Raw genomic sequence first — 14,245 nt, forward strand, 5'->3', positions numbered from 1 at the left:
GATGCAGTCGCCATCCCAGAAATGCTCTTTAACAGTGGGAAGCAAGAAGGTGCTTAAAACATCAATGTGGCCCGCATCTCGTGGTCGTGCGGTAGCGTTCTCGCTTCCCACGCCCGGGTTCCCGGGTTCGATTCCCGGCGGGGTCAGGGATTTTCTCTGCCTCGTGATGGCTGGGTGTTGTGTGCTGTCCTTAGGTTAGTTAGGTTTAAGTAGTTCTAAGTTCTAGGGGACTTATGACCACAGCAGTTGAGTCCCATAGTGCTCAGAGCCATTTGAACCATTTTTGAAAACATCAATGTAGGCCTGTGCTGTGATAGTGCCATGCAAAACAACAAGGGATGCAAGCCCCCTCCGTGAAATACGCGACCACACCACAGCACCACCGCCTCCGAATTTTACTGTTGGCCCTACACACGCTGGCAGATGACGTTCACCGGGTATTTGCAAACCCACACCATGCCATAGGATCGCCACATTGTGTACCGTGATTCGTCACTACACACAACGTTTTTCTACTGTTCAATCGTCCAATGTTTTCACTCCTTACATCAAACGAGGCGTCGTTTGGCACTTACCGGCGTGATGTGTGGCTTATGAGCAGCCGCTCAACCATGAAATCCAAGTTTTCTCACCTCCCGCCTAACTTGCGTAGTACTTTCAGTGGATCCTGATGCAGTTTCGAATTCCTGTGTGATGCCTCTTACACATTACGACGCTCTTCAACTGTCGGCGGTCTCTCTCAGTCAAGAGACTAGGTCGGCCTGAACGCTTTTATGCTGTGCGTGTCCCTTCACGTTTCCACTTCACTACTACATCGGGAACAGCGTACCTAGGGATGTTAAGGAGTGTGGAAATCTCGCGTTCAGACGTATAACACAAGTGACATCCAATCACCTGACCACGTTCGAAGTCCGTAAGTTCCGCGGAGCTCGCCATTCTGCTGTCTCACGATATAACTACTGAGGTCGGTGATATGGAGTACCTGGCAGTAGGTGGCAGCACAATATAACTAATATGAAAAACGTATGTTTTTGGGGGTATCCCGATACTTTTGATCACATACTGTATTAGGCAGGTATTCCAGTTTCTTTGGTTCTTTAGTGTCGATCCGTGATGATGTTACAAACTTTCAAGGATGATGGACAAGGATAAATGTGTCAACCTGAGGTAAGGGTCCCTAGTTTGCAAACGAGTGAGTCGAGAGTTGCAAGCGAAAATGATTCTGATGCGTCTGAAAGCGGAATACATGTACCGGTACTGCTGTTGCTAATAATGTAGGGTATGCAACTTTCAGACATGGTTGTATGGACCAAATAAGAAAAACAAATGATTATAGCTTTTAAGGTATGCATTTTAAAACCCATGTCTATCAGACTTTTTTTTGTCAGAGGTATCAGAATGATTTTCGCTTATAACTTTCGACTCGTTCGTTTCCCGTACAGGGAACCTAAGCTCGAATTGATAAATTTATCGTTCTGCATCATCCTTGAAAGTTTGTAACATCATCACGAAATCACCCTCTATGTACATACATTTACAGGCGTCGGCGCCTATAATTTTAACGGTCTGTAGCTTCGCTGGATGACGTTTACTGGCATGCTTTCCTATTGAAAATATTATATACTCGCTCCCTCTACAAGCCCTAGAAGGTTGTAGTGGGAATTTCTTAACACCCTGTATACTATTCAAAAACTACTCGGGAGCTCATTTCCCCTTGTGGCGGCATAGCTGTTGTGACTACATGCATCTGCAGTACTTCAGCGGATGCTTTCACTTACCTCTATGAACTGCATTCATTCCGCTCCCTCGCCATGGATAACACACACTCAGCCAATTAAATCAGTGAAAGCTATGACAGCATTGCTTGTATACGCAGACTGTAACATTTTTTAAGTAGCTGAAACTTCGTTATACTTTTCGGAATTAGATTATCGAATATTTGGCAAGTGCTTTAAGAATCGATTAAGTATTTCTCAGAACAGTCAACTCATAAAACCGCTTCCAAGTCTGTGCCCTAATGGCAAGTCTCTGGTGCATTGTTCAAGAAATTCCATTTACAGCTCACCTGTAATTTCACGTATAACATTCCAACTGTTACATCGAATTCATTGCATTCTGTCTGATTCCCGATCGTGTCAGCTTATAAACAATCTTCATATCAGTAGAGGTTAAATTTGTTGTTATGCTCGCCAAAATTACCACACAGTCCGTTACTTCCTCAACGACTATTGCATAATATGCCACGAGGAGCTACGACATTTAGTAAAAAGGGCCAGTTTCACTTTTTCAAAACACCTTTTATAACTGCCATCAAAATCGGGTATCATAAACATGTTCGCAGTCTCTTCATTCTCGTCAAAATGTTTCTAATAACCTCGTTGTCGATGGGACGTAAAACCGACATCAAAACGCAGTTTAATAACATTATAACAACATCTTAGGAGCTCACACGCTGGTGATTCGATATTCGAATACGACCCCTGACTGCAGGTCGCGCATTACGTTTCCTTACTCCAGAGCGTGGGAGAAGAGGTGGAAGAAAAAGTACGTGATAGTGCTCAAAAACTTCTATGAAGCTCATCAACCAAGGACAGATTCAGGAAGACGCCATATGGGAATTTCGTAATTTTGCACGAGGATATTCGCCCACGTCACATGTAGAAGAAGGTGCGGATGGAAGATCTTCATGACGAAAGAGATGGAAAGATACGAACTGTATCCTTTAGAAGTTTACCTGGGTGGGGAGAATGTTGCGGGCTGATATTTGTAATTATAGACACTGACAATATTCATTTTCCATGGCTTGATCTGTTGCGTATTCCATGGTGTACGTTCCTTTGTGAGAAATAAATCAATGATGTAATGGAATCATGTTGCTGTATGTAATAGGCTGGCAGCAGCCATATAGCTGCTCTTCAGCCTACAGTTTGTGAACCATAACAGCTTTGTGCAGCAGTGTAAGTGATGTGATCTGCTAATCAATTTCATACAGCTTATTCTCGTACCTGTCATCGAATGTTAAGTCACTGTTTATTTCCACAACGCGTTTCAGAGATGTAAACCTCCATCATCAGGTTGATGATGTACACATTTTCACTCGTCGCTGATGATTTCGCAAATTTCCCAATGTGGCTGACATCTGTAATCCCTCCCCTTTCCTTTCCTTTCCTTTCTACACCCCACCCCCTCCACCTTCAACGTATCACAGCTGCGGATTCCACGTGGTGTCTGTTCTTTCAGGTATGTCCAAAAAAGAGACGCCATGCATTCATATCATAAATGTGAACTTAACATACATCGACTAAACCAGAATAACTCCAGTGGTCACAGGCTCCTTTCACTTTCGTAATACATCACATTTAAACTGTCATACTTTGCAAACAAAGATGGCGTCTGGAAACTTATTGCTGCAAAAAGCATATAGCAAAATAGAGGCACTTTTGAAAGCACAAAGAACAGACAGCAAAATAAAACTAAATTTCAGAGCAATTTTTAAAGCATTGTGGAGATCTTTGGTGGAGGAAAATGGCTCTGAGCACTATGGGACTTAACATCTGTGGTCATCAGTCCCCTAGGACTTAGAACTACTTAAACCTAACTAACCTAAGGACATCACACACATCCATGCCCGAGGCAGGATTCGAACCTGCGACCGTAGTAGTCGCGCGGTTCCGGACTGAGCGCCTGAACCGCTAGCTTTGGTGGAGGAGATTAATAAGTGTGTGAGAGTAAATATTCCAAGTGGTACACAAATCTTTTCCTGTCAAAGTTATCAGGTGAGCTGTTGAAAATATTAAGTGCAATAATTGTGTTGCCAACAGTGACAAAAATATACATAAATAATTTAGGCTGGAATTCGGATATAGGAGTCACAGAAGCATAGCAAAGATTTGGTTATGCCAGAGCTGTGGGTTTGATGGGCTTTCATCTGTTACATATTATAAATAAATAAATGTCGAATTAATACATTGATCATGCTTCGATAATTTGCAGGTAGACATATGCTTTAAAATAATATACAGATATATGTTCTATTTATAGTATAAATTGATATATATACTCTCAATCTGTCAGGGGTAAAAACTAACTAATTATTTATGGTAAACATGAAGGGAAGGATTGTGTGTGTGTGTGTGTGTGTGTGTGTGTGTGTGTGTGTGTGTGTGCGCGCGCATGTGTGTGAGCGCGCATTTCAAATTTAATCATGTAGGCTGCTGTTAAAAACAAAGATAATGCTGATGTAACTGCTGTCATTTTCGTCATTTAGGATGGACTGAAGTTGTTTGCTTAATTGTTTGTATATTCGGAGTGTTTCAAGAATGTCTAGTTCTTTAGCTTTAGATTGGATACGCAGGATTCTGATATGTACTTCTATCGTCAACTTGGTGTTTGCTTGCATGCTGGATGGAGGCTATTGCTCATGTGTGGTATGTTTCGGTTCTTAGTGCTGCTGTGCGTTCCTTGAATCTAATCTCAAATGGTGTACTGGTATGTCCAATGTGAAAACGACCACAGTCCAGATATTCAAGATTGTATAGACCTGTGTGCTCGTACCTGTTGTTGGCGAAAGAAAGTACATGTGCTGATTTCTACATAATCGTGACCGCTTTCCTCTTTCGCGTCTTCTCGAAGACCCATCTACCACAGGCCTCGATAAGTATGGATCCTACTGATTTCATCGAAAACGCAAAGTAGAACCTTGCAAACACGAGGCCAAAGATTACCATTCCCACTACTGCCTCATCTTCGAAGAGCATTTAACTCCTGACTGCAAAACCCTACCCCCTCATACCATCACTACATGGCCAACTACCTGTACCAACACAGTCTTAACCTCCAGTCCCAATCGCTCTGAAACATGTACAACCCTTCCCATTCCACCTACTCCTACAAGTGTAAAGCTAAACCCCTCCAAACCAAATCTGAACTGAATGTCCCAATCTGCCCTGACGAAATGCCGCTTCACTCCAACAATTCCATATATTCTCCTCCCACTGGTGAAAACATAATACTCTTCTTTATCAATGTACTTCAAAATATCTACCCATTTGAGGGTACACATATCCTCCATCAACTCACTCTGAACCGAGCAAGGTGGTGCAGTGGCTAGTACACTTGACTCGCATTTGGGAGGACGACAGTTCAATCCCGCGTCCGGCCATCCTGATTTAGGTTTTCCGTGATTTCCCTAAATCGCTCTAGGCAAATGCCAGGATGGTTCCTTTGAAAGGGCACGGCCAGCTTCCTTCCCCGTCATTCCCTAATCCGACGAGACCGAAGACCTCGCTGTCTGGTCTCCTCCCCCAGACAACCTAGCCCCAGCTCACTCTGGGTGGTTCTTCCATATTCCATTCAAAACGCCTCTGAACGGCTCGTGATGCAACGTCACATTCGTCGCATCATCACCACCTTGTTTTTAATAATATTTCAGGTGACGACTATTGGGAGGCGTGGCAGATGGGTGGTGTGTCAGGGGACACTCTCCCAGTTCGCCACTTGCCGGTTCCTCAGGGAAGAGGAGGTGGCTGTAACCTGTGTACGCCGGTGGGTGCAGTAAAAGAAGAGTGACTTTTAACCTTTTATTTCTGCAAGTACATCTCTCGTTTAGCTATGCTACAGCGGTCCTCTGCCGCTGCTTGTCCGGGTGTGCTGCGAGCTCCCGGCAGCTACTCACAAGGGAACCTCCCCATCGCACCCCCCTCAGATTTAGTTATAAGTTGGCACAGTGGATAGGCCTTGAAAAACTGAACACAGATCAATCGAGAAAACAGGAAGAAGTTGTGTGGAAATATAAAAAAAATAAGCAAAATAGACAAATTGAGTAGCCCACGCGCAAGATAGGTCACATCAAGGACAGTGTGAGCTCACGAGCGCCGTGGTCCAGTGGTTAGCGTGAGCAGCTGCGGAACGAGAGGTCCTTGGTTCAAGTCTTCCCTCGAGTGAAAAGTTTACTTTCTTTATTTTTCCAAAGTTATGATCTGTCCGTTCATTCATTGACGTCTCTGTTCACTGTAATAAGTTTAGCCTCTGTGTTTTGCGACCGCACCGCAAAACCGTGCGATTAGTAAACTAAAGGACGTGCCTCTCCAATGGGAACCGAAAACATTTGATCGCAAGGTCATATGTTAACCGATTCCTCCACAGGAAAACACGTCTTATATATTCTATATGACACTGGTGACGGCATGTGCGTCACATGACAGGAATATGTTGTCGACCCACCTAACTTTTACACTTGGCGAATGGGTATAAAGATTCTTCCGCCTTACCCGATTTAGGTTTTCTTGTGGATGTGATGAAAACATAAGAGTTTGTCACATAAACTGCAACAAATGAATGCAACAGTTTCACAGTTTTCCCTGTGCTCTGCCGCTGTAGTCGACTGACGTCGTGTGTTTCGATGTTTGTTTAGGTGTAGCGTCCCCGCATCGGACGGACGGACGTACAGATAATAACTGTCTGAAAATAAAAAATTTAATTTCTCACTCGAGGGGAGACTCGAACCAAAGACCTCTCGTTCCGCAGCTGCTCACGCTAACCACGGGACCACGGCGCGCCTAAGCTCACACTCTGCTTGATGTTGCCTGTCCTGCGCATGGGCTACTCAGTTTGTATATTTTGCTTATTGTTTTCATAGTTCCACACAACTTCTTCCTGTTTTCTCGACTGATCTGTGTTCAGTTTTTCATGGCCTATCCACTGTGCCAACTTATAACTAAATCTGAGGGGGGTGCGATGGGGAGGTTCGCTTGTCAGGAAGTGGATGCTGCGTCTCCACCCTCCGCACGCGAAGAAGGTGGCGCGTGCGTATGTGGCTTATACACGTCGGCCTAGGAGGTCCTCGATACCCTCCCGTAACTCTGGCTCATCTCTGCTCTCCGAACCGTGTTGACGGTTGCCGTGTGGTCGAGAAGTGCGCCAACCCTGGCCTGCCGTGCAGTGTCAGGAACGCTGGTGCCCTGGCCCGAATCGACTCAGAAGACCCCCAGGCTTTCCCATCTGCATTGGAAGCTGTCAGCAGCGCCGAACTCGAGGCTGGTGCTTACAGGGAGGAAGACATCTCTCCGGCCGCTGTTGGCGGTGTTGAGTACGGGCAGGAAATCTACAACAGACCTATACCCAGCGTTAATACTGTGTCAGAGAATCGAGTACGACCCTTCTGTTCGCCATCGATCCTTCTGACCAACTCTCTTCTGAACTCAAATGCTGGCCTATTTATAGCGTGACACATCAGCTGGTGTTGACCCAACATCGCTTGTAATGACTGCATAGGGTTTCCTAATACGAATGTATCGGCGATTCATATCGCGTCCTATTTGCTTAACACACTTGTTATGCCAACAGATTGGTGCGTAATAATATTCAATATGCCTTGTCCCGTTAGCGATGTGGCTTCTTACTTCACGTTACAAGCTGACATGATACTTCTCAGTAGTATTGCTTTACTAGGCTTCTGCTGACGCTAACTACCCAGTTCGCGCAAAGCGCTGATGTCCTGCTTTCCAAACACCTTACCTGCTAACGTGACGAATCGCTGCCGTTTCGTTTCGCGCTTGTTGACATTCCCGCAAGGAACACAAATTGAAGGAGGTCTCGCTATTATGAAATACTGTGGCCAGCTGCCTGATACATGGTTGGTACACAACCATATCATCATATTCTGGCGTTTCAATATTTTAAGCGGGGTAGGACGTCAAGCGGGACGACTTGGAGCAGGAGAGACACCAGAGGAGTTTTTAACTTCCACTGTCTATACTTTTAAAAATAAATTCATAAAACTTTGTCAGAATAACCAGAAAGGATTCAGGATTTACACTTATGGTGGTGGAAGTCCAAAAATATAAGAAAATAATTTGTTTTTTTTACATTTGTATTTCACCTTTTTTTCACTTACCATTGGCTGCATTTGTTGCTATAGGTACACTTTTCTTCATAAGTAAGGGAGATTCTTCGATTAATTTTGCACAGCATACAAACCATACTTACAGGTGTATGAAACTCTAGAATTTTCCAAATATATTAAAAACTGTAGTAAAAATTAAGATAATTAACTCCAATATTTGAGTTTTTTCTCAGCATAAAGTTTAAAATGTAACAGAACATTCATTTTTTTATAAATTAAATAATTTCTAGAGTTTCATACACCTGTAAGTATGATTTGTATGCTGTGCAAAATTCATCGAAGAATCTCTCTTACTTGTGAAGAAACGTGTACCTATAGCAACAAACGCAGCCAATAGAAGTGAAAAAATGATGAACTTTCACATGTAAAGAAATTTATTTTGTTATTTTTTTTAGTAACTTCCACTGCTATGATTTTTAATCCTGAATCCTTCCTGGTCATGTTGACAAAGTTTTATAAATTTATTCGTAAAAGCATAGACAGTGGAAATTAAAATGTACTGTGGTGTCTCTCCTGCTCCAAGACGGCCCGTTTGACGTCCTACCCCGCTTAATACCACTGTATGAAATTGATTAGCAAATCATGCCACTTGCATTACTGCACAAAGCTCTTATGGTTCTGTGCAAACTGTTAGCATTACTCGTTTCGAAGATGCGCAAGAGTCGCACAAGGATTTTCGTTACCTTCAGTGACTTCGCTGTACCGAGTTATCCCCTTTGCTTCTGCTCGCCAGGGTACGGACACTCGACGCCGGTGACGATCGGAGGGAAGGCGTTCTGCATGGCGTACGCCATGGTGGGCATCCCGCTGGGGCTGGTGATGTTCCAGAGCATCGGCGAGCGCCTCAACAAGTTCGCCTCGGTGGTGATCCGGCGCGCCAAGACGTACATGCGGTGCTCGCGCGTCGAGGCGACCGAGATGAACCTGATGCTCGCCACGGGGCTGCTCAGCTCGGCCATCATCACCACGGGCGCCGCCGTCTTCTCCCGCTACGAGGGCTGGAGCTACTTCGACTCCTTCTACTACTGCTTCGTCACGCTCACCACCATCGGCTTCGGCGACTACGTCGCCCTGCAGGTGCGTCCTCTTCACCCGCGGCTGCCTCGCGAGGTTGTGTGACAATGTCGATTTCCGCAACCAACTTTGCCACAATTAGTTAATTGTAAAAAAAAGAAAAAATCCTTGCCGCGAGTGTGAGCAATTGCTGTCGGTTATCTGGATGCTCATCTACTCGTTGTTCTCCAGTTCTGCCAACAGCAGCAACTTCTCTAGATACAAATCTACCCAAAAACAATTTCAGATGTCAAGTAAATCACGTAACTAGAAGACACCAATATTGCACATCTAAGAATCTGTAATTTGGCACTTCTTCGAAATAGTTAGTCTGAGTCTGGAAACAGTCAATGGGTTTTAATCTACTGGGTGATCAAAAAGTCAGTATAAATTTGAAAACTGAATAAATCACGGAATAATGTACATAGAGAGGTACAAATTGACACACATGCTTGGAATGACATGGGGTTTTATTAGAACCAAAAAAATGCCAAAGTTCATAACATGTCCGACATATGGCGCTTCATCTGATCAGAATAGCAATTATTAGCATAACAAAGTAAGACAAAGCAAAGATGATGTTCTTTACAGGAAATGCTCAATATGTCCACCACCATCCCTCAATAACAGCTGTAGTCGAGGAACAATGTTGTGAACAGCACTGTAAAGCATGTCTGGAGTTATGGTGAGCCGGCCGCGGTTCTGGCGCTGCAGTCCGGAACCGCGGGACTGCTACGGTCGCAGGTTCGAATCCTGCCTCGGGCATGGGTGTGTGTGATGTCCTTAGGTTAGTTAGGTTTAAGCAGTTTTAAGTTCTAGGGGACTTATGACCTAAGATGTTGAGTCCCATAGTGCTCAGAGCCAGCCAGTTATGGTGAGGCATTGTCGTTGGATGTTGTCTTTCAGCATCTCTAGAGATGTCGGTCGATCACGATACACTTGCGACTTCAGGTAACCCCAAAGCCAATAATCGCACGGACTGAGGTCTGGTGACCTGGGAGGCCAAGCATGACGAAAGTGGCGGCTGAGCACACGATAATCACCAAACGACGCGCGCAAGAGATCTTTCACGCGTCTAGCAATATGGGGTGGAGCGCTATCCTGCATAAACATCGTACGTTCCAGCAGGTGTTCATCAGCCAGGCTGGGGATGATGCGACTCTGTAACATATCGGCGCACCTCTCACGCGTCACGATAGTAGTTACAAAACCAGAATCACGCATTTCCTCGAAGAAAAAAGGCCCGATAACGGTAGATGTGGTAATTCCAACCCATACCGTGACTTTCTCGTCGTGCAGTGGAGTTTCCACGACAGTTCTAGGGTTTTCGGTAGCCCAAATTCTGCAGTTGTGGGCGTTGACAGACCCTCGGAGCGTGAAATGAACTTCGTCGGTCCACAACACGTTACTCAACCAATCGTCATCTTCCGCCATCTTTTGAAACGCCCACATCGCAAATGCTGTCCGCTTCATTAAATCGCCAGGTAACAGTTCATGATGCCGATGGATTTTGTACGGATAGCATCGGAGCGTACGCCTAAGTGCCAACCAAACAGTAGTGTATGGAATGCCCGTGCGACGTGCGACCGCACGAGCGCTGACTTCCCCGTGCATAGACGAACCCGCTACAGTCTCCATTTCTTCCTGAACTTTCTCAGCAGCATTATGCCTTGTGCTCGGTCGGCCACTACGGGGTCTATCGTCTAAACAACCTGTGGCTTCGAACTTCGAAACCATTCTCGCCACATCTGCATTAGTCAACGGACCTTTACCCGTTCGAATCCCCTTCCTATGGCGATAGGATCGTAACGCTGAACTAGCACAGTCCCCATTCTGATAATACAGCTTCACTAAAAGCGCCTTTTCAGGTAACATCAACATGCTGCGACTGCTGGCGCATCTGATTCTCTCTCTCATTATAGCTCATTTTATACAAGATTGTCATGCGCAGTCACTGACGTTTTGCTGCCCAGCGCCATCTGTCGGACATTTTCTGAACTTTGTGTTTTTTTTTGTTCCAATAAAACCCCATATCATTCCAAGCATGTGTGTCAATTTTTACCTCTCTATCTACATTCTTCCGTGGTTTATTAAGTTTTCAAATTTATACTGACTTTTTGATCACCCGGTATTTTTAGCCTCTACAACTGTCTCAACAGATGTCATATCATCCTCTCCCTTCTTCGTGTTTGTGTTTTCCACATATTCCTTTCCTCGCCGATTCCTTCTCATTCCTTACCTTATCAGTCCACCTAACTTCTAACATTCTTCCGTAGCACGACATCTCAAATCGATTCTCTTCTGTTCCAGTTTTCCCACAGTTCGTCTTTCACTACCACAGAATGCTGTGCTTCAAAAGCACATTCTCAGAAATTTCTTCCTCAGATTAAGGCCTATGTTTGATACTAGCAGACCTGTCTTAGCCCGGAATACCCCCTTTGCCAGTGTTAGTTTTTTATCTGCTCCTTGTTCCGTCCATCATAGGTTATTTTTCTGCCTATACAGCATAATTCCTTCGTCTGCCTCATGATCCCCAAGTCTGGTGTTGAGTTTATCGGTATTCCCGTTTCTGCTACTTCTCATTACTTTCGCCTTTCTTCGATTCACTCTCAGTCCATATTCTGTGCTCACTAGACAATTCCATTCAACACAGCATGTCATTCTTCTTCATGTCACTCAGGATGGCAATGTCATCAGCGTATCTTATCACTGATATCCTATCATCCTGAATTTTAATCACACTTTTGAACTTTCCTTTTATTTACATTATTTCTTCTTTCATTTATACATTGAACAGTAGGGGTGAAAGACTGCACCCCTGTTTTACACTCTTTCTTATCCGAGTCTTTCCATCTAGACGTTCCAGTCTTAGTGTTCCCTCCTGCTTCTTGTACTTATTTTTATATTATCCGTAGTTCCCCGTAGCTTACCCCTATTTTTTTCAGAATTTCGAACATCTTGGCCTCAATTGGACCATCGGGACCATCCGACCGCCGTGTCATCCTCAGAGGATGATCGGATAGGAGGGGCGTGTGGTCAGCACACCGCTCTCCCGGTCGTTATGATGGTTTTCTTTGACCGGAGCCGCTGCTATTCGGGCGAGTAGCTCCGCAGTTGGCATCACGAGGCTGAGTGCACACAGAAAAATGGCAACAGTGCATGGCGGCCAGGAGGGTCACCCATCCAAGTGTCGGCCACGCCCGACAGCGCTTAACTTCTGTGATCTGACGGGAACCGGTGTATCCACTGCGGCAAGGCCGTTGCTCCAAAAGTCGTGGGGTACTTTCTAATATTGTGTCAGATCTCCTTTAGTCCTGGTTAGTGCAACAACTCGACGAGGCATGGACTCAACAAATCGCTGGACGTCCCCTGCAGAAATTTTGAAACCGTGCTGCCTCAGCAGCCGTCCATAATTGCGAAAGTGTTGCCGGTGCAAGATTTTGTGCACGAACTGGCCTCTCGGTTGTGTCTCATACACGGTCGATGAGATTCATGTCGGGCAATCTGGGCGACCAAACCGTTTGCTCGAATTGTCCAGAATGTTCTTCAAATCAGTCGCGAACAACTGTGACGCGATAACATGGCGCATTGTCATCCATAAAAATCCCGTCATTGTAATTCTTCATGCTTTCCCGGCGATCTGTTGTCATCTTGGATATTCGGGAATCCAGCCGGATGTTCGCGTCGTTCTCGCACGATATTTCAACAGCGTGCCTCGCTGTCTTCTTCAGGTGCTACCTGAGACTCTCAGTCTCAGGTAGCACCTGAAGAAGACAGCGAGGCACGCTGTTGAAATATCGTGCGAGAACGACGCGAACATCCGGCTGGATTCCCGAATATCCAAGATGACAATCCCGTCATTGTTTGGGAACATGACGTCCCTGAACGGCTGCAAATTGTCTGCAAATAGCCGAACATCTAGAGGACCCAGTCCATACCATGTAAACACAGCCTACTTCATTATGGAGCCACCACCAGCTTGCCCAGTGCCTTGTTGACAACTTGGGTTCATTTACGAACTTGCAGCATGCTGGAGTAGCTTGGGTCAGCAACTTCTGTTAATCAGTACAACGAAACACCAGTCTCAGCTGCAATTTTTTTTTTATTCGTTCAGTGACATTTCGGACCGAGACCGATTTTCAAGTCGTCATAACATAGTCGAAAATGGCATCTTCGGAAATGCCATTTTCGACTATTTTAAGATGATCTGAAAATGGGTCTTCTCGGTCCGAAACTAGCCATCGAGTGAATAAAAAGTTAAAATTTGCTACTTGGACTGGTTTTTCGTTCTAATGAACTTGGTTCCATGGCTTCGTGGGATCTGCGGCACACTCGAACCCCACCACCAGCTCTTACCGACTGAAATCGTAACTCATCTGGCCAGACCACGGTTTTCCAGTCGTCTGGGGTACAACCGATTTGGTCACGAGCCCAGGATAGATGCCGCAGCCGACGTCGAGCCGTTGGGAAAGACAAACGCTTCGGTCGTCTGCTGCCATAGCCGTTAACGCCAGATACTGCAGCACCGCCCTAGCGGATATCTTACATTCGTACGTTCCACATTGATTTCTGCAGTTATTTCACGCAGTATTGCTTGTCCGCTACCAGTGACAACTCTACACAAACTTCGATGTTCACGGTCGTTAAGTGAAGGCCATCGGCCACTGCGTTGTCAGTAGTGAGGGGTAATGCCTGAAATGTGGCTTTCTCGGCACACTCTTGACACTGTGGATTCGGAGTTTTGAATTCCCAATGATTTCCGAAATGGAATTTCACGTGCGTCTAGCTCAAACGTCTGTTAATTTTCATCGTGCAGCCACAATCACGTCGGAATCCTTTTCACACGGATCACCTGAATACTAATGACGGCTCCACCAATGAACTGCCCTTTTATACCTTCTGAATTTGATACTACCACTATCCGTATATGTGCATATCGCAATCCCATGAATTCCGTGAGCTCAGTGTAGAACGCAATAAATAGTGCCTTTTTCCTTTACCCTGTGCACCTTGATTTCTTGCAAAGTGCCAAATAACATCGGAAATTATTTAGTTCACCAAATAATTCTGACTCTTTCAGTGCTGAAACAATTTTCATGAAAGATATTTATCTATACTGCTGGCCACTAAAATTGCTACACCACGAAGATGACGCGCCACAGACGAGAAATTTAACCGACAGGAAGAAGATGTTGTGATATGCAAATGATTAGCTTTTCAGAGCATTCACACAAGGTTGGCGCCGGTGGCGACACCTACAACGTGCTGACATGAGGAAAGTTTCCAACC

At 45.1% G+C, this 14,245-nt stretch overlaps 1 protein-coding gene across 1 annotated transcript in view; it reads left to right on the forward strand.

The window, feature by feature from the left end:
* The window catches only part of LOC124613302 (two pore potassium channel protein sup-9), a 92,479-nt gene that overhangs the window by 63,197 nt on the left and 15,037 nt on the right, over positions 1 to 14,245 (forward strand). Inside the window, exon 4 of the mRNA XM_047141998.1 lies at positions 8,637 to 8,980. Coding sequence (XP_046997954.1) covers positions 8,637 to 8,980 — 344 coding nt within the window. The remainder of the gene's footprint in view (positions 1 to 8,636; positions 8,981 to 14,245) is intronic.

The sequence above is a fragment of the Schistocerca americana genome, chromosome 4 (genome assembly GCF_021461395.2).
Source record: "Schistocerca americana isolate TAMUIC-IGC-003095 chromosome 4, iqSchAmer2.1, whole genome shotgun sequence".
NCBI lineage: Eukaryota > Metazoa > Arthropoda > Insecta > Orthoptera > Acrididae > Schistocerca > Schistocerca americana.